Source organism: Etheostoma cragini, chromosome 8 (assembly GCF_013103735.1).
Source record: "Etheostoma cragini isolate CJK2018 chromosome 8, CSU_Ecrag_1.0, whole genome shotgun sequence".
NCBI classification, from domain to species: domain Eukaryota; kingdom Metazoa; phylum Chordata; class Actinopteri; order Perciformes; family Percidae; genus Etheostoma; species Etheostoma cragini.
Genome location: NC_048414.1, coordinates 19482162 through 19509606, shown reverse-complemented (window position 1 = coordinate 19509606; position 27445 = coordinate 19482162). Strand labels below are relative to the sequence as shown.

At 39.4% G+C, this 27445-nt stretch overlaps 2 protein-coding genes across 6 annotated transcripts in view; one reads left to right on the top strand and one right to left on the bottom strand.

The window, feature by feature from the left end:
* Positions 1–14528, top strand: part of cd44b (CD44 molecule (Indian blood group) b) — a 16708-nt gene extending 2180 nt beyond the window's left edge. Inside the window, exons 2-9 of one of the 3 annotated variants that reach the window (XM_034880202.1) lie at positions 8552–8726; positions 9398–9540; positions 9681–9755; positions 10958–11314; positions 12094–12180; positions 12331–12409; positions 12574–12822; positions 13488–14528. In XM_034880202.1, coding sequence (XP_034736093.1) covers positions 8552–8726; positions 9398–9540; positions 9681–9755; positions 10958–11314; positions 12094–12180; positions 12331–12409; positions 12574–12787 — 1130 coding nt within the window. In that variant the 3' untranslated portion in view covers positions 12788–12822; positions 13488–14528. Of the gene's footprint in view, positions 1–8551; positions 8727–9397; positions 9541–9680; positions 9756–10957; positions 11315–12093; positions 12181–12330; positions 12410–12573 lie in introns of all 3 variants that reach the window. The other 2 variants (XM_034880205.1, XM_034880201.1) reach the window with 2 other exon arrangements.
* A 5221-nt stretch (positions 14529–19749) lies between these two features.
* Positions 19750–27445, bottom strand: part of slc1a2b (solute carrier family 1 member 2b) — a 29351-nt gene continuing 21655 nt past the window's right edge. Inside the window, exons 3-11 of one of the 3 annotated variants that reach the window (XM_034880198.1) lie at positions 26558–26710; positions 25981–26231; positions 25452–25599; positions 24812–24938; positions 24377–24610; positions 24094–24288; positions 23172–23306; positions 22762–23038; positions 19750–20638 (exon numbers count right to left, since the gene is read on the bottom strand). In XM_034880198.1, the coding sequence (XP_034736089.1) occupies positions 20567–20638; positions 22762–23038; positions 23172–23306; positions 24094–24288; positions 24377–24610; positions 24812–24938; positions 25452–25599; positions 25981–26231; positions 26558–26710 (1592 nt within the window). In that variant the 3' untranslated portion in view covers positions 19750–20566. The remainder of the gene's footprint in view (positions 20639–22761; positions 23039–23171; positions 23307–24093; positions 24289–24376; positions 24611–24811; positions 24939–25451; positions 25600–25980; positions 26232–26557; positions 26711–27445) is intronic. The other 2 variants (XM_034880200.1, XM_034880199.1) reach the window with 2 other exon arrangements.

The following is a 27445-nucleotide window of genomic DNA, read 5'->3' as shown; positions in this document are numbered from 1 at the left end:
GCTGGACTTCCTGGAAATGTGGCCGTGTGTGCCTCATTGGCGTAACAACCCCTCCTACATGCACCTGTGTCATGTTTCAAGGTGAGCGGTGATCAGGGGCCCTGTGGAATGGGCCCTGACAAAGAGGGCTTGTGCCTTGTAAAGGCTCTGAGTACCATCCCCTGCCACCTGTGACTTTCAGACACGTGTTTGCTTTCTCCAGTAAATGTACCCTCCTATGCAAATCAACCACCCTATACTGTATAACTCCTTTGACAGTGATTAAACTACCCTTAGGTTAACCTTTTTGTGCTATTAAACCTTCTAATTGCTTTTTTAAACATTTTTTGTAAGTTTTATGCTCCTTGCCCACACTCCCCCTGTCTGCCTTTCCTCCTCATAGCTCAACAGTGACCGCCCACTTTTTTTAATGGCTCTAGTTCCAGAAGTGTTTTCCCCCATTCAACTGTTTCATTGACATTTCAAAAAATGCAAAATACTGGAGGGGCGACCTGGAGGGACACAGTAGGCGCCAAAACATCATAATTGTTGGCCTACCTTAGTCAACTTAGGGGTCACAACCAACTGCGTTCTTTTCTCAGCTATTAGATGTCATTAGCACAGTTGTTCGCACTTCACCCTCTGAGCTTCCTACAGAAGAGAGGCCGTGGCCTGTCATCATACGCCTCCATCGCTTCCAAGTTAAGGACCTGTTTGTCTGTGAGGCTTGCAGACGGGGTTAGGATTTGACTCTACCTAGACTATAGCCCTGAGGTGCTGATCTAACAAGCAGAGTCGCTCTGTATCACCCTCCCCAGAGGCAAATGGATATGGATCCAGTCTGTTTTGGAGGCAGACAGGTCCAGCACATGAACCAAAAAACGCAAGCCAGTGGACCCATATACAAACCTATGTAAAATGAACAGAATCAATAATGCCTTCAATATGTGCAAAGGTGAGGTGTGCTCTTTCCAGTTTAGTCCTGTTCTGTGACATTATCATGTTAGTTATGCGCTAGCGCTGGGTGCAGCAATTTGGGTCCATTTGCAACCACCTTCCCATAACGTTATCTGCAGTAGCCTATTGCAAGACAATGGCAGACATGTGTTCAAAATAATGTCTGCACTAGTTGATGTTTTCCCTGTTTATTAAGTGGGATCATCGCAATAGATCTGAGGAAGTAACAAATTATACTAATCATTGAATCAGTGAGTTTCATGCTGCAGCTATTACTTGCAGCAGCAATGTTTTTTGGGTGGTTAGGGGATTGCTTGGGGGAAGATTGGTGTGTTTTTGTCATTGTTTTGTAAGTTTTCTTTTGTTGTGTGTTTTGTCAGTGTATTTTTCTATTGTTTTTGTGTCACTGATGTAATCCACAATGCTAGACCCAGACATGTGCTCTATTCCTTCTCTCTGGCAGTGAGTTGTGAGCGGGCATAGGTGGGGATATTCATAAAGGCTACATTTCCACCCACACAGTCAATATCTTGACCCCTCGCTTGATTGCTCATCTAACAGGCCTGGTGTTCTATCTAAATCATCATCTAAACGCCTGGCACCAAGCAGTTCTCATTCTTCTCTCCTGTCCACGGCACGTTCTCACAAATAGATTTCTTTCTCATTGATAATAAGCTCCTCTCCTCCGTCCCGTTGTGTTTCTACATTCCCATTGTAATTTATGAGCCTTGCAACCGTGGTGATGGATGTCTCCTTGCCAGGCAGCTCTCTTTCCCTCTCTCCCTGGCACTTTAATTTACTATTACTTTCTGACACCAATTTTATTAGCAAAATTAAACAATTAATCAATCTACTAATGTCAATCCGGATGAATCTGCAGCAGCTATATGGTAGTCATGTAAAGCTTACTTAAGAGGTGAAATGTTATCTTACTTTGCCTATCAGACAAATATTAAAGTAAAGTCTCTCTCTCCAAGGATATGGCAGAGCTGCAGTCAAAGTGTGTAGACGCACCTGGTGCTGAGGTTTTCAAAGAACTACTCACAAAGAAGGCAGAATATGACATTCTGCCCTCCAATGAAATGGCAGAGTGCCTTTTAAAAACACGTCACAATTGCTATGAGTTTGGAGATAGATTTAGTAAATCGCTTGCTCACCAAATTCGGCGGTCCCCCTCATCAAGGCCCATCAACCAGATTAACACAGATATTGGAACAACTATTAACCCCAAAACCATTAACAATCAGTTCAGAGAGTTTTATTCTTAATTAATTACACATACTGAGTGCCTGAATAACAAAATACAATGCAAAAACTTTTTAATTCTTCAAATATCCCTTCTATCACCTCTGAAGTGGCACCTAGTCTGGACGTACCATTTAAAACAATTGAATGTAGGAGTGCTTCAATGCTTATGCAAAATAGGAAATGCCCTGGCCCTGACAGTTTCCCTGACAATGTTTTTTAAAACATTTGCAGATGCACTGTCCCCACTGCTACTTAACATGTTTAATGAATCCTTGCAAAGTGGCACACTCCCTCTCACGTTACGTCAGACTACTATCATTTTTACATTGAAAAAGGATAAAGACTCTCTGTGCTGTACTAATTATCGCCCTATCTCTCTGCTTTGTGCGGATGTCAAAAAACTGGCTACAACGCTGGCTAGAAGTCTAGATTGTATCCTTCCAAATATCATCACCGCAGACCAAACAGGGTTTGTAAAGAACAAACATCCCTTTCATAATGTCAGAATGTTTAATATTCTGTATTCACCCACAACCTCTCACAACCCTGAACTTATCATTTCTATAGATGCCAAAAAGGCATTTGACTGTATGGAGTGGCCCAACTGTTTCACACATTGAAACGTTTTGGCCTCAGCAATATATCTATATCATAGATTAAGCTTTTGTACAAACATAATAATGTATAAAATATAATAATGAATTCTGACTATTTCTCTCTCGAACGTGGTACCCAACAGGGCTGCCCACTCACTCCATTTCTGTTTGCCATTGCCATTGAACCTTTAGCGGTGGCCCTCAGTTCCAGTCAGATGCAAGGCATCTCAAGAGGCGGCATAAAACATAAGATATCCCTGTACGCCGATGACCTGTTCGTATTTCTTTCTTGTCCAAACAAATCTATCCCCCATGTACTAACTGTGTTAAAAGACTTTGGGCCTATCTCAAGTCACATATTAAATCTGCATAAAAGCAAACTTATGCCAGTCAATGCGGTGGCCACAGCCTATCCTTTTTCAAAGTTACCATCTAACCTCTTCCCCTCTTTTAGCCAGGCTATCCAAAGATGTCCACTGTTGGTCACTCTTGCTTCTGTCTCTCGCTGGGCAAATGAATTGTATTAAAATGAGTGTACTGCCCAAGTTCTTGTATCTTGTATCTTCTTTTCCAGTGCATACCTATTTTCCTCCCTAAACACTTTTTCCACTCTCTTGATAGCTTAATCTCACAATTTATTTAGAACAAAACCCCCCTCTAGAACAAAAAAGAAACTCTACAAAAACAACCAGAGTTTGGCTGCAAACATTAAAACAATATTGCATGAGTGCCACACCAAAGCCAATCTCCACCATGGCTGCAGGTTCCGGAAGCCTCATGTAGTCCCTTCTATCTGATGTTCCTGTTGTGCTTTCCCCTGACTTCATCACCAACCACACACTCCAGTAGTGTGGTATTGAAAAACTGCTTTAGCATCTGGAACCAGTTTTTCTGCACTTTGGGCTACAGGCAACATACAGTATGTTTTAACCCCAGTACATTCTAACCCTCTGTTAACTCTATCAGTTATTGACAAGGCGATTTTTGACTTGGAAAGACCTGGGGATTGTGTCAATAAAACAGCTTTACATTACTGGCATATTTGCTCGCTTTGACCAATCAACTCAGGTTTTCAATTTGAAGCCCAATCATTTCTGTAGATATCTGCAAGTCAGAGATATTGTTTTTTCTCAAAACTTGTTGCGGATTTAAATCTGGCTGCCTGGGATTATGCCCTGTATCGGGTCCACTCATCGTCCGTCTGCGCTCGCCATGGAGTGTTACAGTGCAAAGTAATTTACAGAGTTCACTGGTCTAAAAGTAAGCTGCCTGCATCTTCCCTGACATTGATCCAAACTGTGACAAATGTCACCAAGGTCCAGCCAATCTCAGTCACATGACATCTGGTCTGGCCCCACCCTTGCTTCTTTCTGGTCATGTGTTTTTGACTCAATACTCACCCCTCGCCCTGTTCGGTCCCCTACCCATTGGCCTCTCACTGCCGCAGCTTGTGCTAAGCTTGTTGCCCTGAACACATCTCTCTGCAAAACTAGCACACCCATGGCTGATAATCTAAATCCTTATTGAGAAAACCAATGGCACTTTTACTTCCAGAACCACACCGCTGAACTCTACATTCATTAAAGTCTTTGTGTCCATGGGACAACTGCTCCAAATGAGCTCTGTAATGTACACACATCCTCCTGCATTATGCAGGGATTTTCAAAATCACTGGATCATCAAGCATAACAGCAGATTATAATGGATCCATACTTTATTTTAAGCACAAATTACTTGTTGGGAAGATGTAGATAAGGGAAGAGTTTCCTTATTTCCTAGTTTTCTATATATAGACCTAATGTAATAGTTAAAGGAAGTTTGCTTAAAAGTAATTTGCTCATTATCCGAGACTTAGATGAAAACCTTGATACCATTTTCGGGCTGGTATGTTTAATGTGGAGCTATGGCTATTAGCTTAGCCCTAGCTCTAGCCCTTAGACATAATTTTGAACTTTGGAGTGAGCTGGAGTAGGTGTTTTTCCCTGTTTCCAATCGGTGTGCTAAATTAGGCTAACTGCCTCCCAATGAATAACCACAGGCTAATGATATGCTCCAAAATCCTAAACACTTCAACTATACAAAACGTTATTTGGATGGAAAAGTGCTTTTCTGTTCGCTAAAATATCACAGTTAAACAGATCATAGTGCTAGCAAAAAACAGCCAATGAAATACTTCTGCAGTGTCAGGAAGGCTTTAAAGTGTGTCTTTGAATGTTGGAGGTCAAACGTCTTATCCCAGATTATTTTGATCTATTTTCATCCATTAAAACCTTTTTTAATTTAGGGGAAAGCTTAAAGGTTAACGTTTGTTAAAAAGAAAAAGTGTGCACATGCTAGTTTTATTTGAAGATTGTAGGTAGCGTTAGTGTACGTATAAAATGGGTGGAGGTTCAAGGAAATGGTCAGATGGGAAATGGCACCATAGAAAGAAAGTCTGATAGTGAGAGACATCTTGTGACCTTCAGGTAACTGTGTGTGTGTGTGTGTGTGTGTGTGTGCGTGCAGGAATATTTTTGCACCATATATCCTGTTTCACCTGTCCCACTGGCCCAGTGGGACATTTGTTGTGACCAGTGGAGGGAAAGACATGCCTTCTGACAGGACAACTTCACTCAAATGTGATGATGCAGAACACTGAAGCAATGTAACAAGGTCTCTCTCAAAACCACCTGATGAACTATGGCTAAAAGGATGTTACAATAGCAGTGGTACAGACTCTCTGTTCCAGCGTTGGATTCCTGCACGATATGAGAAACTTCAGTGCAAAAATTTTCATTAAGGTGTATCTAAGAAAGACAACCTGAGAGAGAAAAATGCAGATAAGAGGATAATAAAAAAGTCAGTGTTTTCTTTGAGTTATTAATCTTAATATCAAAACACTATGTTTAAAGGGTCTCTTGCTGTGCTCCATGCTCTATTAAGGTTATAACCGAAATGATCAGCCAACGTTCAAGTGTGTGTGCATGTAAGTCTGTGATCAGCCTTTATGTTTGCACACCTGCATGCAAGGGGAAATTTCTACTTTATTGCTGGCATAGAAAAGACAAACAGAGGGTAATGAGAGAAAACAATAGAAAGGAGAAAGGGGGGGGGGGGGGGAGAAAGTGGAGTGAGAGTGGAGAGACAGGCTTGTCTATTACTTCTAGAGCAGCTGGTGATTTTGGCAGGACGCTGTGCTAAAGCCCCTTTTCTCTCAGGTTTAGTACACCCAGACTTTGCAGTATCCTTGGTTTCAACACTATTATATCACAATGGAGCCTTTGGGAGAGTCAGTGCTTCGACATAGCAGGCTTCTTAACTGTATAAAGACACCCATGACTGTTCCCTCTGCATACTAATGAATGCTCTTCAGATTCATGTCAGCCCCCTTTTCAGCTCACTGATGGTAAGCTATGCTCCCTTTGATCTCTCCGGGCAGGTTTGCAAGGCCAGGTCTTCTTTTTTACCCATTTGCACTCAGGGACACTGTGCCATGTGGCAGCATGCGTTGAGGTTCTTTCAGTTGTGTGTGTGTGTGTGTGTGTGTGTGTGTGTGTGTCTGAAAGAGAGAAGCAAACAACTGAAACTCTCTGATAAAAGCTGGCACTAACGCTTGTCGTCCAACTGCCACTGACAGCAGAAAGCTCAACTTCCTGCTGCTGCTAGCGCTTTGTTTACTCATAACAGCAAGTGGAAAAATGGAGGGACTTTAAAAAGAAATCATATCTAGTCTTTGAGAAGTCAGGCTTCTCTATAGCAAAGGGATAAACATGGCCACAGCAGCAATAGTTATTTCACAAATTCTCTACATACGTAGGAAAATAAAAGTTGAGGCATATCTTGTATAGTAGTACCCACTTGGGATACAAATATCTGACAAGGGATGACTGGACGTTTTGAGGCAGCAGGTTTTAACTGCAGCTCAGAAAGAGGGAGGGGACATGATTTGTTCCTTTAACTTTAGTCTTCTTCTCCTTCTTGTTATTCATATTTTCTGTTTGCCATGAAACTGTGCAACACTGTCCATGTGAGAAACCATAGGGCTCTATATCTTTAGTGTAGAAATCTTGAGGAGAACTTTTTTGCAAATCCCAAACACTTTAGTTGTGTGTGATGGTCCTACAGGAGACCAAACTATGAGATCAAACAAATTGGCATGGTAGCTACTTTATTTAACCGGTTGATTTATTTGTTAAAAAACTGCATGGCAGGTGTGTTTGCAGGTTTTCCATCTCCCGATGCTTCAATGCATGGTGCTCAGCAATTTAAAACAACACTATATGTAGTGTGGTGTTTCCTGTACAAGTCAGTTGTTGCTCGGTGCCTTTGCCTTAGATATCTTTCACATCCTGTGCATCTGTCACATTAAACATGCACCAAACAGATGTGCAGGTATTGGTTTCTTCTGTGCACAAAGAATAATAAATAATAAATATAAATATTCACATGATTTGCGGTGTCGCTCATGCAAATTGTTCTTGAGTTTTTAAATAACAGGATATGACACTCACAGCTACTGTGCAATTTACTGCACTGATACGTTTGTTTGATGAGTATTGAAAGTCCAAATTTACAGGGTCCATAATATAACTTCTTTTATTTCAGTGTACATATATACTGGAGATCAGATGCTTTCCAAAAAGACTTTCACAGAAATGACCATGAACTAAACAGTTTTTTTTCTATGCGGGTGGTGTCTCTCTCTTTTATTTTTTTACATGTAATGATCCCTTGCTCATTTCAGTCCCTAAAAGCTATTTATTGGCAATTCCAACCACTACATTTTTTTTTCACTGTAAAGCGCTCTGCATGTGTATAGATACTGTTCACATGCTGCCTTTTCATTTGCTCGTTTTCTAGGCCTAGTTTGCATTTTTGTCTTCATTTCAACAAGGGAAAGTCATTTGCCTGAGGTTTCTTCTTTAGTCAAGCAAACCTAAGCAAATGGGCTAAACACGACACGAGAGACACACTGTGTGCGTTTGGTGGCATTTTGTTAGGGCTAAACCTTCTGAGAAAGAGGTCAGTTAGTGTAGTGAAACTTTTACTTGTGCGGACATGATTGAGTTTTCCTTCGCCAGGCATCTAAATCATACAGTGTATGTGTCTTTGCATACGTTTGTCCATCTTTCCTGCCTCTAAGTATTATGTAAAGACTTGTTTGCAAGCTTTGTTTTGAACTAAAAAGACTTAGCGAGACCTGGGGGCTAAACACTGTACATGCTGCCTGTCTCATGATGCTTGCAAAGAACTCATCTGAACAAACCATTTGCCACATGACTCGACATGATCCAAAAAGACAACGCACATGTATAAACCAAGATCTTTTTAGCCTACATTTTAAGCATTCATGTGCACCATCAGAGTGTCTTTGTGAAACCGCAACTTCTGAATGGAAAATATGGTAGTTGAATTGAGTGCATAGCTTGGTTTTCTCTGTTAGGAAATCATACTAATTCCCATTACTATATGTAACCCACAGCATCTGAATTCTTTCTGTAGTCTTTATTCTATGCGTGTCCTATCAGCTTTTTAAACAGAGGATTCAAGCTACATGAGTTTTGAAGACATAAACAAAATGAAACAACATGTTGATTTTACATGGCTTTTACCCTGTTACTGGCTAGAAATGATTTAGACTATACATTTCAAGTGCTATAGTGAAAAAAAAAGAACACAAGCAAGGACAGACACAGTAACCTGCAGGCTACTTCCACCCCCATACAATGTGAAATGGTAAAATGATGATGAGTCCTGTAAGACACTGAATCTATATTTTGTTTCCTTCCCTGTCCCAACAGTGAATACCCGCAGCTGCAGCTTTGCTGGGGTATATATTGCTGAAGGAGCAGGCCGTCACTCCCTAACCTTTGACATGGCTGAGAAGGTGTGCGAGCAGCTGCAGAGCATCTTGGCGAGTCCAGAACAAGTCAAGAAGGCCTATGATGAAAACATGGAAACATGCAGGTGAACGCACAAACTTTTGTTTAATAGTTATTTTTTATTCGTTTTGGTGACTTTTAATTTCCTGAAGGCTTTAAAAAAAAAAAAAACTATTCCGTTCATAGATGCAGAACATTTATGATGAAACATATATAGGCCCCAAAATTCTCAAGATGTTCTCAGAAGCCTTGAGTGGAGCCCTGACACACATCTTTACCATTTCACCTTCTGGATCTTCTTTAGTTCTAAAATGTCACAGCAAAAATACTTCTTTTTCATAGTCAGAAATCATAATAAAATCCCACAATTAAACTTTAAACTTTAAAACTTGTTATTTCTTTATTCAACTGATTTGAAACCAAACACCCATTGAATGTAGTGATAACGTCCATATTGGGTGCATTTCCTCAAGAGATGTAAAACCAGAAAAGAGGAAGAAGGTCTTCCAGTTTTACAACACAATACCCGTGTTTGTCATGTGGTAGACTTTCAATAAAGGAATCTGAAATGTGTTCTTTGAGTTCTCAGTCTACTTCTCTGAGGAATGGGAATTACTTTGTTTTTTTAATATGATGGAATGTGTTTAGAGCTGGCTACTTAGAGATAAATAGCATTCTGTATCAACAAATGTCCCAATTTGCTACAAATTGTGTCAAAATATGTCTTCTCATAATAATATTGTTGTGTCCTTTCAGGAACGGTTGGACCAGTAATGCGAGCATTGCCATCCTCAGACACACGCACCATGAAAACTGTGCAAAGAACATGACTGGCTTCATTATTAATTTACATGTAAAAAATGAAGAACTCTTTGATGCCTACTGCTATGATGAAAAAGGTGACTTTAGTCAGTTGCTGTTTATCAGTGCAGTCCAAAGCTGTCACTGTCATGTAAATGTACAGTCTGCATCACATAGAACTGTTGTTAGTTGCCTCTTCATATTGATAACATTGACTTCCTGTTCCCCCATGTGCCAGCTGGGCCTGAGATGGACTGTAACAACACATTTACCAATGTAGACCAAAAAGGACACTTACCCACAGATGCACCAGGTTAGTACAATATACTATAACAATAATTCACCCCCACCTTATTGTTATACGTATAGTGCCCGTTTACCACCATATATCAAAAGTTTAAGCACTAATATACAGTAATGTGAAACCAAAGCTCTAAATCATTCACTAAAAGCGGTTGAATTTGTTTCTATCATTAGACCAACTTAAAAATTGTAAAGAATGTCAACATTTAAAAGCATGCAAAATTTCCAAGTTCTGAAACTTTATTTATATTTATCTATCATGGAATTAACCAGAAACAAACATGGAAATTCAAGCTTCCAGTGCAGAATGCATAAACCCTCTGCACATGAAAATCTTTAACCACAGAAACCCAAAAGAAACCTCTTAGACAACACCTTGGTCTAGTTACAAAATTATCTAATTTTTATAGTCGACACCAACACCCTCTCAGATCCTATCTATGCACGACATACTGCAGAGTGCAAATGGTTCCCCAACACTGTTTTTGGCTTTAACTATTTAATACACGTTATGCTGTAAAACTATATGGGGGATGTCTGAGCATAAGACAGTGAAAAACTCAACATGCATGTATATGCTCATATGCATGTGGTTTGTATAAAAATGCATTATTATTGTGACATTAATGTTAGTGTCGCATTGCCAGATCATCCCCCACAGCACTGCGGAGGAGGGTCTGGCTAGTCCACACAGCATTCTGGGATGGGAGGAAAGGAAGGTTCAGAGCCACGGTGTTGGTTACCGCAAAATAGCCTGGGAAAGGAACTTATTTTAGTGGAACATGTGTACTTTCAAAAGTCGTTTTAGTCGTGCGCCAGAAAACTCAGATTGGACTGATGGTCTTGCCAGCTGTCTGGATATACCCTTAGTCCTCCAAAAATCCACTGGAGTTTAACATTTCAACACAAAGAAAACGGAAGATGACGGACATCCGCCCCAAAAAGTGTGAAATATGGCTGAATTGCCATTATTAACAGAGGGTACGGACTACATTAATGTTGACAAGATGATAGGATTAATTGAAATATGAAAAGTAAAAATAAGTTAAATTACAGAAGTAAGCATGAACAGGCTTCAGAACGCTGTAATATGATATCAAGATAGATACCACCATGCTTCTAAGAAATATTGCTCTTACAAAACATATCAATAGTTATTTTTGACTGTAACCTCTTATGATCCTTTCCAATCCCCCAATCACCCAACACTATCAGAGGGCCAGGAAGAGACCGCTCCGAAAACACAACATGATGATGCTTCTGGTAGTGAGGGTGTTGACCCCATGAAAGCCATCGAGGAAGGTGAAGAAATTACCCTGTCACCTGTCACCAGTGTGGAGGAGCCACAGGCTTTCACAGAGTTACCTCTTAGTGAAGAACCCCCCTTACAAGCGAGTGAGAATGGCAATGGGGAGTTTGACCAGCCCACTGGATCTGGGATGATGCCACTTGAGGAGGAAGCATTTCCAACAGCACTTGTTGCAGAGCCAGATGAAACACAACCTCCCACCGAAAATGAGAAACGGAAAGAGAAAATGGATCCAGACGGAGATGATGCCAGGACAGAGTGTAAGGAAAACACAAGCAATAATCAAACAAACAAACACATCACTGCTACAAATCTAAAACATGCGTTCACTATGGTGTACAGGAAATGAGTGAAAAAACAACACCTGACAATGCAATGCATTCCTGTACAATAGCCATGCAATTAAAAGCACCTCTCTGGTGCCACAGCACAGTACAGTATGTTCAGTTTTTGTGGAGACAGTATCAGAGAAAATTAGTGCTGATTCAACTCCATAGTCAGTTTTGGATTGTGTGATACTGCAATGTTCCTATTATTTTGTCTACCCTCTGTAAACTAAAAAATGAAATCATAGAAAGTGTAGACACTAGTGTTTTTTCATAACTAAAATACATGGAAAAAATTTCCCAGATCTGCACATACTGGCATCAAATGCAAAAATGAAGTTTTGGGGGGATCTAAATAACTTTAGGAAGACATGCCGCCCCCTTGTGTTAGGTTGAGCTGGGGAGCGGATTTATTATTTCTTTGTTTCTAAGAGGGATAACAATCAGACTCAGTATATTCAACAAACACACCATATGCACAAAAGTGTGTATTAAAGGCCCTCGAACATATGTAGATTTCCATTTCAGATCAAATCTGTCAGCCGAATTAGTTGGATTTTCTCAAAAATGGGACTTGAAATAACAATAATAATTGAGTTATACAGATCATGCAAAAGGGGAAAACAAGTTACTATGCAGCTGGCAGTATCGGGCTCCCCAAAACCTGCAGCCTTACAAAGAGTATACATATGTTTTGTTTTATTGACATGCAGCTGCACAACAACATCCTAATGGCAATGATCAGGCCATGGGTCCGGGTGTTTCTGAGCAGGATCAACAGGAGAGGAGCAGCTCATCAAGTAAGGAGCCACTTTACACACCTCACGACCCTGCAGTCTATACTGATAACAGTTAGGAATAAGTTGGGAATAGTGTTGGAGTCCACTCTTTATTTCTTTCTGAGTCAGCTTTAAGTCTTTCGACTCATGGCTTGTTTTTTCACCCTCCAGACTGGCTTGTAATCATTGGAGTGATTGTGGCAGTTGCTGCCATTCTTCTCGTGTGCGCAGCTGTTGCCAAAAGAAAGAGGTGTGATTTTTTGTGTGTAAATCGTGCACTAATAGAGCTGTCATGTCACATGTTTTACTCTGCACAGTATTCAATAGTCAATGTTCCAATTTTCACATATTTTGCTACAGACTTGGGGATGGCAGAAATTAATAATAAATAAATGTCTGAATGTGCTCTTGCAGCTGGTGCGGCAAACGTCAGACCCTGATGATCACATCCAAAGACAGCGGAGAAGGGAACGGGACTGCCGCATCAGCATCCAGCTCCCACGCCCAGGAGAGAGAGCAGGAAATGGTGACCCTCATGAACAAGGAGAAGATCCAGGAGAACGGCAACACAGAGGAGTTCACCGTCATCAAGCTAGAGGAGTCGCCAGATAAAGAGCAGCTGGCGTGAGAGAGGAGAGTGTAGAGGCAAACAGGAAAAAGTAGGTGAGGATATAGGGAGGGATGAAGTGAGGAGATTCGGTCGATTGGACAGATGGGGGATTGGGGCTCCATACATTGGGGATAAAAACTGCTTTGGTGGTCAGCACTGGATATACACTGAGTAAGGGTATAATGTGTGTTATTTAGAAAGATTGTCTAACTGAAGTACAAAGTATTGTATTGGGTGTGAAACTGTTGCCTCTCAGTGGGGACTAGGATATTGAAACCAACATGTGCAGCATTTTGTTTGTCTGGTGCACCAGGTTAGCTAGGACTGAATGACAGTCAAAGAGTGTGATGCATGGCAGTGTATTATGCGTTGGTGCATAGCAGGTGTTTGAATGTGTTTTGTGTCTTTGTGTTTTTGAGTTATATGCTTTGGTGAAGATATGGGGCTGGGTAGACATGGGTTTTAAAGGGAGGGGGTGATTAAGTGAACACATTGATGACAAACGATTCTCTTTTTTACCGAAGTGACGGATCCTTCAGTAAAGAGCCTTTCAACCCAAATAGGAAATTACAAATCAGTGATGAGAATTGGGCTTTTTTGGAGATCCTACAGACACAATAATAATAACAATTTGGAGCAAAACAACCTTTGGTGTTTTTCATGTGTTTCATGTCTTTGTTTTTTATTGCTTATTGTTTTAACCTTGTGTATATTTCAGACATTGGCTGTGGACTGGAGTTTGGTTTTTCCATTTTCAAGACAACTGGGGACTTTGCTACCTTGATTTATGTAATTTGGATTCCCTTTCTCTTGATCTTTGTATATAAAGTATATGTTTTGGAAATGCCTTAGCAATAGCTGCTATTGCTTTATGTTGTTTGGTAAAAAGGGGCTTTGTATCCCTTTTAAATAAAGGAATGTGTCATGTTTTGAGAGTTATTTAATAAGAAAACAGAGGTAAACAGTTCAGTGAATGGATATTGCAATAGTCAAAAGTGGAGTGCATATTGTATGAATCAATTTGATGTATAGCATCCAGAACTGTGCAATTAATGCTCCATTTATGTAAATTAAGTTAATATGGTATACCTTTATATTAGGTTGGGAATATGATGCTGTGAAGTTCCTGGTGTTATCCTGAGGAAAAGTAAAATAATAAAGATGATGTACACATTATAAATACACAGCATGTACATTGATTGATGAAAGAAAGAGCAAAAAAAGAAATTGGATAAATTTATCATTTTCTGATTCCGAGATTTAAGCTCAACCATGACAAGTGATTGGCAGCGGCCTAGCTTTAGATGCTTAACTACATAGCACATATGATAACGGCAGGCATGGCTTCATAAAAGAGGGGCTGTGACAATGTCGTCTGTGTGCTCCTGAGTGGGAGGGGTTTGATCAATGAAGCTTGTGTGCCTGACTGCGCCATTCCCTGTAAATTTCACACATGTAAACAAAATGCTGCAATTTTTCCTGTTGACCTTATCATTGGTGAAATATATCATGCATCATGTCATACCAATATTAATTTCTGTGTGACAGCTAATTCTACCTGTTTTTCTGTATCAGCTGCAATACATTCAGCGATTGCAAACTGTTTTTTTTTTTTTTTATCTGACTTTTTCCGTCTCTTTTTGACAACAAGTAGCAAAAGTAGGCTACTAGTATAGGCGGGTTTTATGACACATTTACAAAATATGTTGCTGAAAAGATTTGTAAAGCCATGAGTGAAAATAAATGTGAATAGAAAGAGGTGTGCAGGAATGTGGTGTGCTCATTCACTGATCATTCTGTATGTGTGAAGACAAAAAGGAGCAAGTGAATGGCATGACAGTGGGATGTGAGTGGTTACATTTCCCCCACATAAGAGGAAGGGAGGTTTCTATGGCACCGGGGTTGTGATGTGAGAACATGTTAACACAGGAAACAAAGACTTGTGATAAAGACGGCCATTTTGAAATATTTAGATGACATCTTTCCATACAGTGTTAAACTGCATGTATAGTCAAGCTGTCTTCATTGACAAGCATTGAAAAGAGAACAAAAACTGCTCATTTAACATGCGTTGAATAAACACTGCGCTCAATCATAACTGTTCTAAAGCAGCTGCTCACACGTAAGGCTGCCTTCACAAATGATTAATATGTAGTCAATGAATGCACAGTTGGGAAGAACATGCATTCTTTGTAATACCATTTCTATACTATATAATTTTGTCATCTATTTCTCTATTTTTTGCCTTAGCCTTTGTCTTTAGATGATGCAGGCAGCGAAGACCACATGCTGGTATACTGCTCAATGGGCGAACGTATACTTTGTTTAAGTTCTATAATTAATATTTCTTAAATGTCTGACTGATATGCAATCTCAGAGGTGTCGCACATAACAATGACGATAGAATAATGAAAGAACCTGCAGTTCCCCTCTGCTGTATGGATCTTGAAAGAGGTTGCGCGTATTTTTCTGTTGCACTTTAGCTTAGTCTCTTTGACTTTTTGCTTTGGCTTCAGACGTCAATAATTATAACTTTGAATGCATTTTACCACATCCCAGTGAGAGACATCCGCTTACGTTGGATAGGGACAGAAATGTGATATCATAAACATTGGACTATGCACTTGTGGTTACAACCCTTTGAGTTGCCTATGATAATTTTCTACCTGTTATCAGTATATTCCTGTACTTTGTGGGTCAACTCTGTTTAATCACATCAGATTTACATTTTTAATTTTACATCAAATGATGTAATCATTTCATAAAAGTATGGAATCAATCATGAATCTTATCAATTATGCATCTTGAATATAGAGCATATATGCAACAGAACGTACACATGTCCTAATTTTACCAGGGCTGGATAGTGACACGGCATTACTGTAATTGGTCTGGTGTCATTTGGGGATTATGTGATATATTGGTTTAATTACAGCCTGTGTTGTCTAATTACTTTTTCACAAGCCCAGGTTAGTTGCATTAAGTGGTGTATACAGCAGCATTTAGTAGCTGTTTGGTGTCTTATTACAGTATAATTTGGCATAATAGTGACTAAGTATAGTTTATTTTGAGTCTAATGCTGCAGTTTCTAATATATCTAAGTAGCTTATAACTGTTTGTTAAGAACAAATTAGTTTTTGTTTAATTTGATAGAATGTACAATATTTTTGCAAAACTAAAATACATAAATAGATGTAGAAACTACTGTATGTTTTTCACTCTTGTTAAGATATTTCTATTGTCAAATTTCTATTGGATATCCAATTAATAACAAATGTCCTTCTGGTTAATGGTACAGTGACATTCTCTGAGGTCTAAGGACGAGCCCCTGTGTCAAAACGACCCTATAACAACGTGTCTATTAATATTCCTATTATTTATATTATGTAAAAGGTGACAAGATTGTCCTGACTGTGTGGGAGTCATAATTGCACCAACTGAAAGTATGAAAAAGACACAAAAAATGTATGTGTGACAAGATGTCAAAATTCACACAGTCAAAAAAGCCAATATTTAGTCATGAATCAACATTTATTAGTTATATTTGTATATGTACACCAAAGGTACAACACTTATTGATATGTAGAAACAGCTTTTTTTATGTATACCATATAGACGGAGGAAAGAATTAATGTGTTTTTTTGTCTTTTCTTCTCAATAGTGTATCCCCCCCCCCCCACACATACACTCTGCCTTTACATCAAAATTACAACAGCTTTACAAAGAGGGAAGGCCTAGAAAAGTAAGATAAGGAAAGCACGTTGTAGGCAAGAGTGAGACAGGTTATCAGCTCTTTTTAGGAGTTTCTTAAAAAAGATACACTGCAGTAGAAAAGGACAAGATTGAAGAAGTACTGGCTCTTTAATTTAAAATACTGTGTCAATCAAGTTCCATTTCATCAATACCATTTAGCTTAGCAAGTTCCAGTGTGTGTATATGGTTTCTGTGTAGAAAGCAAAGAAGGCAAGTGGAGTAAAGACAGTTTACCAAGTGGGATTTCTATAAATCTCCATTAAGTTGATGGCACGTCAGAGGTCAAATGTGTGAATATGTGGCACGTAGACAGGGTTACGCAGAATCTCAAAGATCCGGAACTCCATGTCATGCAGCTTTAAATGCACATGCATCAGGTAAACAGGGGCGCCTAAGTTTTCTTCATTGAAAAGAAAAAATGCTTCAGATGGGTCACCTGAGGAATGTTGCTTTATACTGTAACATGAAACTGAACACATCTAATGTTTGTTCTTTCACTCAAATCAACTACCAGGCTGTTTTTGGATTCCTCACTCTATCCTAAATACAGGACAAATGGGACCTTTTTGCTTCTCTTTGTCATGCAACCAGCGTCTTTGCTTCAGGATCACTATAATTTCCGGAAATTCTGCATCGCCACTGAACAGAACAATTATATATTTATTTATGTACAATGAAAATGAATGCACACTGCTTATATCTTCATGGAACAAACATTCAAAATGCTTACATTAGATAAAAAAAAGATATTTATATATTGGTGTGTGACAGGTAAGTAAAACAACTAGTTAACAGCTATTAGAGAATAACAAAAAACAAGCAATTTATTACACAATTTCCTCTCTATATATTTTGTCTAATCTAATTTTACTCAGGACGTAGATGATATAATTTTTTTCTAAAGGATTACATTAAAAATGTCACAGCAATGAAACTATATTTCTATATACCATTTCAATGCCCCCCAAAAGAAAACAAAAGGAACAAAAAAACATCTGTTACCTACAATATATACACAAAGTGCAAGGAGGCACTTCAAAATATCATGCTTTTAAGATGGTGGTGCAAAAAAATAATCATTTTTATTTTATCCATGCTTCTAAAACCGTGAGTTTGAACATTATAGTGGTCCAACACTCAATCCCCATCGATGACACTATGGTCTGCATCGTCTCCTAACTGGAGAAATTTTTCTTTTCCTGAAGCTCAAAATATCAGGCTCAAAGGGCCCATTAGGGCGCCAGTGCTGTGCTCTCAGCTTGCTGATTACAGTTACAAATGTAGTGACCTTCGAGGTTTAAGAGTGTGTCTTTTTATGTGTGCATTTGGCAAAAAAAAATATGAATCTGTGTGTGAGCGTGTGTGTGTGTGTGTGTGTGTGTGTGTGTGTGTGTGTGCATGTGTGTGTGTGTTGTGACTCAGTCTGTGCAGTGTGTACTGCAGAACACCGAGCGTGCTTTATGATGTAGCAAAGCACACTTCTGTTTGCCAAGCTAAATAGAAGCAAAGTAAAAGAGGTCTAAAGAACAAAGTGCTGTGCTAGGTGTTTTGTTAAGTTTCCTAAAGTTACTTTAATTGTCATTTGTTGTTGGCATTCGTTTGAAGTGAACATCTTCAAGGCAAGGTTGTCATTAAGCACACATGAAAAGAAACAAGACAGGTGAGAAGGACACAATACTGATAAAGAAATCAAATCCACAGTCACATCAAACAAGTCTCACCTCTCACTCCACAGGATAATAAAAAAGATTAACAGCCAGTAGTCCAGCATGGTTTCTGTTTGCAAGTTTTTTTTAAGCCATTTGGTTCTATGAGAGGAATGTGTATTCTTATTACCTGATAGTTGGCAACATTCTGACATAATGCATGTGAAGTGTCCATTGATCTGTTTTGAGTTTCCTAAAAGAAAACAACTAGTTGCACCAATATGGACACACAGCTGCAGCATCTAGGGTTTGTAGAAACAGTCTTGAGCTCTGTTGGCTAAAATATAATGTTGTTTACCCTTTTAGGTCTGCCTAAACAAGAATCTGGTAAGCCTCCCGAAAGATTGTGCTATCAATGATCTGTCTCTGTTTGTGCAAGGCAAGAATCCTTCTGACAGCTGAGTGCTGCACTGCTTCTTCCTGTATTTCTCTTTTCTTTTTTAATCTTCCTGTTTCTGTCAGTAATAGCTGTGTCTGGGCTTTCAAAGAGTGTGCAGGAGCATCATTCAATCACTGGAATGTTGTCTGAAGTAGGCCTATGTGTATGTTTCCTTGTATGTGCTAGGAAACGTCCCTTTCCGGCATATTATCATATTATAAAATTGCTGTCTTTCAACAAAGACTTTTGCTGGGAATTGTCACCATTTTCATAGTCAACGCTTTTAAAAGATTCAAAAGTTGTGCTGTTAGGAGGCCATTGTTATGAAGCTCTATAGTGAGCAAGTATACATTTTAGGAATACATTTTTGTTCTGTAAAAGAGTAAACATGCCTGAGTGTCTTTTGCTGAACTTATGAATGTAAATGAAAACACCATTTGCACTTTAAATTTGGAAAATGATCAGTGTCAACGTAGAATGATTGGAATGTGCATGACAAATGGTACACATTGGCTTTATTTGTGCTCTATAGCTCTGTTTGTGCTCTATATCATCTTTTTTGTGCTAAAAATTGTTCAGATTTGTCAATTATTTATTATTGTTTACTTTTACAATAATCATTTTGGCGCATATGTTCTTTTCATTTCAATGGCATCAAAGGTTTTTTTTGGAGGAAGGGAAAGTATAGTTTCATAATTTGGGCAGTGGTTTTCTTAGCTTTTAGGCTTCCTCAGATGATGGGGTATCTACCAGGTGGTGTGCCAGCCAGTTTTTGGACATCAGTGTAAGAAAACAGAAACATGTGTTGTGAGCGATGTCATGGAGGCCGGCCAAGGGCCTCTGTGAGTTGATTGATTTTCTGCCTGTTTGGTCCCTATAATTGACTTGGTCATGTTCTTGGCCCCAGCTCTATCTCTCTCCTTCTCTCTCTCTCTCTCTCTCTCTCTATATATATATATATATATATATATATATATATCTTTCTATCTTTCTCTCTTTCTCTCTTTCTCCCTCTATCACACACAGACACACACAAACAAGTTTTATATCTCACTCCACAGGTGACAAAAGGAAACAAAGTCCCTTTCCTTTACAGTAGCCAAAAAAAGGGAAACAAATAGGGGGATTAAAGATGGCGTCCATGGTATGATTTGTGCTTTATAATTCCACTGTGATTGTGCTTGTGTGTTGAGGCTCAGTATGGTTTTCCTGTTCATTACTGTTCTCCCTACCTCCTACCATTTCATCAGTTTGCTGGACCTCAGGGCTAGGGTAATACTGGGCAAATGCAGTCAGATGCATTTAAAAGTCTCTGACAGTTTGAGAATCAAAAGTGATGTTCTTAGATGAGAGACTGAGCTGACAAGGAAACGCGGTGGCTTTGTGCACACAATTTGATGGTACTGACAGAGATATAAAGCAGGGAGGTTGAGTACAAACATTACGTTGGTTGTCATGATTAATGCTTTAACTCCCACTCATCCTTTGTCATAAGAAAATGAATCGCCCGGATGAAACATGGAAGATGATCTCAGTACATCCCAGGTTACACAGCCACTTCTCTCATCTTAACACGTTCTCTCATGAATGTAGAGCCCCGGTATATTGCTAGGAATAGCTTATCTAACTTTTTTTCTCTTCCTTCCCTCCCCAAGCCTTGAAGTATGTTGTGCAAGTATCTGCTATATGGACATAATGTGCTCTAACAGGTAAAGTAATCCACTGTTATTATTTCACGGTTATGTGAATTAGTATTATATATCAGTCAGATAGATAGTTACAAAAAAACCTTCAAAGGGACTAATAAAAAAGAAAAGAAAAAGAAAACTAAACTACAATAAAAAAAAAATATTTTTAGTAGTTCTGTTCGTGTGACTTTTTTTCATTCATTCTTTTTTTTTTTTATCACCAGATAGGAAAGCTTGTGGAGCCCAGGAGCGGCGGATCTCTGTGCTGCCATTATTCATGTTTCCATGGTCCCTCGTCAACAAGCGTGCACTCCGCAGCAGAGCCGTTAGTGGCTGAGGTTACCTGTAAGCAGTTAGCAGGGCAATCTAAACAGTTGATCCAAGCCACAGACAGAAAAAAACACAGTTCATTCATCATTAAACTTTGGATCAAAGGTAACACCTCATTATTGATTCAGTGCTCCCACTTACATTTTAGTCAAGCAGTCTGGTAATTTGTCTATCAAACTTACGTAGCTTATAGAGCATGGCTGACTATTATTTATTGCTCGTTATGCCATCAACAAAGCAACTTTAACAATCAATTCTGCTATGTTTTGGTTTTCAGAGTTATATGTAGATGTAAACCTTTTAGATAACACACATGACTGTCAACATTTTATAACTGTAAAGCCAGGATACCATTTATGACATTGTGTTAGAAAAATGATGATACAATCTTATTCTCTGATTATTATTAAACTGTTTACATAATAATACCATGTTATCCTGTAACTCTAAACAAGCCATGGAGCCATCTTCTGTCCTTGTGAAAGGCACGGGCTGTTTTGGGGGGCAGAGCAGGCGGAGGAGATTCCCACACCCAATGAGATAAACTGACAACATCAACTTGATATGGCTTTGTATTAACAACCACTTTGTTTAAATAATCGGCTATAGAAAGCTTCCAGTTAGGCATTTTCTGTTCTATCCTGTAGTGTGGAAAATGTCTCCTTGTGTTCACAAGTTAAAATGAACTTTGATATAACTTTAGTGGTCTCTGTCTATTCTTGATAATGAGATTATTCACACATTGACATATTTTTCTGTAATTGTGGGTACTTAGGCAATTAAAACACTGCCGCTTATTCATCATATCTATTTTGCTAACTACAAAAACTATGGGGGAATACTGGAGCTTCTGTACGACCACTGAGGTAGTCCTAAGGCTGCAATTTCCTTTACCGACCTGGGAACAGTCATTATTTATGGTATCCAAAAACTCAACAGGCAGTCAAAAATACAATAAATACTTGCAAAATAGACAGATTACATGGAAAACAAGGTACACACACTACTGAATGAATGCATTGTTAGATTTTGAGTTATTTTGCAAGCTCTAACAGTGGTTTAAGTTTTTGAGAAAAGGGTTAGAAATGGGACACATACTATTTACAGGCAAAAAAAGAGCAGACAACAGAAAGTCATGGTGAATACTGGGAATCGCAAGCTTTTGTGTCACATTTAGATATACATGTCAGTTAATAAATAGAGATTTAGAAAGGAGGATATAACTTTTGACTATGGACAGACTATGGACTTGTGTGACAGGTTGCCAACGTTGCTAGGCAACACCTTTCGTCCTTTAATAAATGAGTAGGCTCATCAGTAGACCTTTTCTGCCAGGGTGTGTGTGTGTGTATCAGTGAACAAGCACTCTGAACTCGTATGTATTATTCTAAAAGCCTGGACTACATTCAAAGTAATTCAAAGCACATTATATTTTACAATATGTGAGCTACTTCACAGCTTTCAGTTTCACAACACAGTTCTCACAATGGGCAAAAATAGCTAGTGTCAAAATGCAAAACAAAGCCTAACTGGGAATGACTCACTGACAGCGTGGTCGACGTGTAATGTATGTAATGTATGAACTGCTAATTAGCTGTAACACTTTCGCTCTCATTTAAACTCCTACATGGAAGGTTTAACCTTTGGAAATAAATCTCAAACAATTATAATCACCTACATTTTAAAATAAAACAGAAGTTACCACACTGGACATTAAATTGAACAAAAGGAAAATGAGTGAAAATGATTAGAGAAAAGGGAAAACATTATTTTATCGAGGCGTTTTTTTTTTTTTTGGAAAACGGATGTAGTGTGAACTTTTGATAGATGAGAGGGCTGCTAAATAATTCCTCAGGGTCATGATGAGGATTATCTGGCTCTTCCTTTTGAATGAGAGAGCCAATCCCTGACAAGTTACAGTCATCCGATCCAGCTAACTATAGAGCAGGATTCCTCATTTGTTAAATAACCTTTGGCGCTTTTCGTTCAACACAAAAGCTGCTATTCCAGAAAAAGGAAATACACACACATGCATCTGTTGTTTCTATGCTTTACTTCAAGCAAACGTGCAGGGTGAGCATGCAACAACAAAGAGGGTTATATAGAAGTCTCTATGTCCGAAAGCGTTAATTGTACCTTGCATTCATCTACTACGACAGAATTGTTAGCAGTGGCGGTAGCGGTAGAGGTTGTGCTAGCGGTAGCGGTAGAGGTTATGACGCACTGGTTGGAATTGTTTTCGTGGTGGTTCTTCATGTCATCGTAATAAGACTGGGTCTTTGTCATCATTTCAATGTCATCGGATTTGGCTGCGTGTGCGTCCAACTCCTCAAGCTCAGCCTTGGAGAGGTGGTACACGATGCCTGCACCGTAGGAGTCACCCACCACGTTCACCGATGTCCTGAATCGATCCCTGAGGAGAGAGACACCAGGATAAAAAGATGGTTTGCTAAACTCCAAATCGTCCTCATCATACAAGGAAATCATACAAGTTGGGGTTTTTTTCAATGTAAAAGCAAACTATGTTTTTGTCTTGACAAACTCACAGCAGCCAGTCAACAGCAACCAGCAGACTGATGTCTTGGGTTGGCAGACCTACAGCGGTCAGGATCAAGAGCATAGTCACCAGGCCGGCACTGGGAATACTGGCCGCTCCAACACTGGCCAGGGTGGCTGTCAGGCTGGATGAAGAAAAAGCAAAGCAGCACTCAATCACATGCTCCACACCTACCAAACCTAACCCCATCCTTCACAACCAACCCAGCTCAGACACCAATGAACGTGAAATCGCTACACCATATAGCTACAGATGGAGACATTTATTCTCTATGACACTTGTATGGAGAGCCGCAGTTGAAGAGACCCAGAGTGGGTCCTCCATCACACATGAAGAGAGGTTTAAATGTGAGACAGGATGTTTAATTTGAGGGTTTCGTGAATTGATGTGCCCTGGAAATGTCAAGCTTAACTTCGTCCATCATTGACTCACTCTATTAACAGAAGAGCATTATGGGAAAGCTAGTTACATATACTTGTTTGGTGTTGTCCTGCTTAGCATGAAGCACAACACTGGCACATGTAGTGGTTTCTTCCCGGTGGTTTATTTTGTCCACTGAAAATGTCTTCTCTGAAGTGTTGTCTTTGAGCCACAGACGCCTTTTGTTTCACTGTTACAAGCTAACTGTGTATCATCAGAGCTCCATTCAAACCTTCTTTTAATAGTGGGAATTACAAACGTTACTGTTATGTTACTGGTAAGAATAGCTTTTCTTGAACCACAGTCTGACTTCTGTGTGAGTCCACTTAAGAAGCCTGTTTACATATAGGGATTGTTGAAATATAATGGAAGGTCAGCATTTACCAACATGATATTGATATTTCATAAAAAGGATTTCAGCAGTGCAAATGACAACTTATGAAGATACATGTTTAAAGTACATGGATAAACTATAATGAGTGTTTCCTGACCTGACAGTGACAATCTGACCAGGGTCAAGTACGATGCCGTTCATTTGGGCAATGAAGATAGCTGCAACCGCCTCATACAGAGCAGTTCCATCCATGTTGATGGTGGCACCGACTGGGAGCACAAAACGAGTGACTCTCTTGTCAATACCTAAGTTCTCCTCCAGACAACGGAAGGTGACAGGAAGTGTACCAGCACTGGAGGGAAAAGCAGAAGAAGGTAGGTTATACTTAGCATCACCGTATAAATTCCAAGAAACAACTACCCACTTATGTTTATGCTGACCTGGAGGCTGTCCCAAGGGCAGTGATCCAGGCCTGGAAGATGCCCAGGAAGAAGGTGAAGGGATTTTTTCTGACAATAGCAAAGTAGATGGCGGGCAGGAAGATTGCTCCGTGGATGATGAGGCCAATAATCACAGTCACCATGTACATGCCCAGCTGCCTGGCCACCACCTCCAGGTCCTTGATGGAGATGATCTTACCACAGATAAGACAGGCAATACCAAAGGGAGAGTACCTGACGAGATCAAAACATCTTTAGTTAATAGCTACCATAAATACAGCCTTTGCAAAGACACAAATTATTTTTCACATGATCACTTGATCTTCTCATATGCTGTAATGACTGAAGAAATAACTTGGCATTGGCAACAGTTATTTCTGACCCAAATTAATTGAGTTTCAAAATGAGTCAATGAGATTATTTAGTGATACTAACCACATGATACAGATGACAAGTTTCATCACAATCTCATTGAGGATACTGAAGAATTCAAGCATGAGTCTGGCCTTCTCTCCCATCTTGCCCATGCAGATGCCAAATGCAATAAAGAAACCAATCAGACCTGTGACAGAAAATCATAAATGTATCAAACTTTGAAATACCAGTGTAGACAAGTGAGATGACTACCACATGAGAGGATCAATTTTTGGTGATTTTTTAAAACATTTACAGCCAACAAACGCTCAGTTTGTTCAGATGGTTGCTACTGTGAAACTCTGTAAATGTAATAATGTAAATGTTGTTTTCATTTTTTTAACCATGCTAACAGCAATGCTGGTTGGTTGGTCCACCAATTTGGGCAAGGCTGAACTATCTGAACTATTGGATGAATTGCCATGTCCATGGCTAACAAGGTAATGTTAGAAAGCTAACATGCTAGGCTAAGATGGTGAACATGCAAAACATTATCTATTCTAAACATCTGCACGTTAGCACTGTCATTGTGACCATATAAGCATGCTTATATTTGCATTTAGCTTAAAGCATCGCTGTGCCTAATTACATCCTCACAGAGGCGTCAGCAGCTCAGTCTTGTTCAAAGTTAATTGTACATGGGTTATGGATGGTTACATACCCAGAACATTCATGCCACTTTTGAACTGCAGTGACTTTTTGACAATGAACTGAGGATCCTTGGTAATGTTAGCCACCAGGCCCTCCATGGTGGTGGCATTGACATCCTCCTCAATGGCCACCTCTACCTTCTTTGTAACGGTCTGGATCTGAGTTAAAGGAAGAAATGATTGTGAGTTTGATGACCAATAGGCCACTGGAATCAGATATGATGTTCCATTCTGTTTGAAAATCATATTTGCAAATTTCCATTGTGAATTTAGATTTCTCTGTTAATAAACCGTAGACTATGTTAAGTTTAGGGTTCTTTTTCTGTACAAACCTACATATTTCCAGACATACAAGCTTGTCAGTCTCTCTAACTAGATATTGGACTACACATGATATTCCATATTAAGTTATGCTAGTCATCCAAGACTAACAGTGACTTTCAGATAGCACATGCTTTCTAAGCATCTAGCACCTGCACTGACAGTCAAACTGCAGCATCAAATCATGTGCATTAACTTGTTATCTTCATCCTCCATTACCTGTTGGAAACAGGCCTGCACCAGGTTCTCTGGGAATAAGTTTCTGATCAGATCAAAGAAGGCATCTAAGCTGGACACGTCATCGTTTTTCTCGCCCGGGCCCAGATGCTCCTTCAGTTTGGGGTTGCCAGGGTGGATGACTAACACCAGGATGACTCCCAAGACAGCAGCAATAATAGTGGTGGACATGTAGTAGACCATGGCTCTGGTGCCAAGGCGACCGCTGGATTTGGCATCCAAACCTGCCAGACCTGCAGACAAAACAGACAAGCTTGTGTTTACCTGGTCATACTTGAACTTATTGAATAAAAGTGTGGCCCTGGATGCAAAACACTGTCCATTATATAATATTATTAAAAACGGTCAATTATGGTTTTCAGAATCAGAATTACAGCAATAACTGTATTTTTAGTATTACAGCAGTGAAAGATGTAAATAAAAAATGTATTTATTTTCCCTTGTAGTCAAATTCAACTTCACATGTGCTGCAATGCAAACACATCATTAAAAGTTTGGAAATATCTAATATTCTTGTAACAACTTATGTATTTGCAATTAGCAATTAGTTACACTGCACCTGTGATTAAACTGGAGATGATGAGAGGCAGGATCAACATCTTCAGCATTCTCATCAGGATGTCTCCGGGAAAAGCAATCACCATGACAATATCTGGGTGGATCGGGGAGGCGACACGAAGCAACGTCCCTGATACAGCTCCCAAGATCACACCTGAATTGCAAGGAGGTGAATGGGTGAGTGAAAATGAGTGTGTGACGGCAAAATAGATGAAAATCAGAAAGGAAGTGAGATATTCAGAAGTCAGAGAGTAGAAAAGTAAACATTACAACTATATTAAAAAAAATTACATTCATTTGTTATGGGTGTATTAGGTGTCAAATGGGAAGATCACAGATATAATCTATGAAATAAATGATTGTCTCCTTAAAGAAGCCTCAATAACTGATCCATCTCATATCAACTCAGTTGTTTGGAGCTGTACTGTTACATGCTTAAAGAGGACAGTGGGTTGAGAGGATAAAGCGGACGCCTGCTGAGATAGAGTAAAGCTCATTGAGGATTAAGATGAGATCTCTTTGAAGCAGTAGGGAGGAAGCGACATGTCAGCTTCCCTGAATATTTTTGAGATTTAGTTTTCTTACTTTGTTGCAGGGCAAGTAAAAGAAACACAAGGATTCAATAAAAGGGAGAAAAAAGAGGTTCTGAATTTTCACTACCTCCTGATTCCTCACTGGGACATTTCTGCCATCCAGTGGGTTTTTTGCTAACTTGCCTATCCTTAGGCCTCCACTCAAGTCTCTAGAATCCTGAAATCTGTCATTTGAAAGATGAGCCCCTCCCTGACAAAGCCACTGTTGATCCTTGACATACGCCAACTAACAGTTCTTTTCCTGCCAAGCTGCCACACAATGTTTCTGCTGCTGAAAGTAAAGATGACCACAGTGT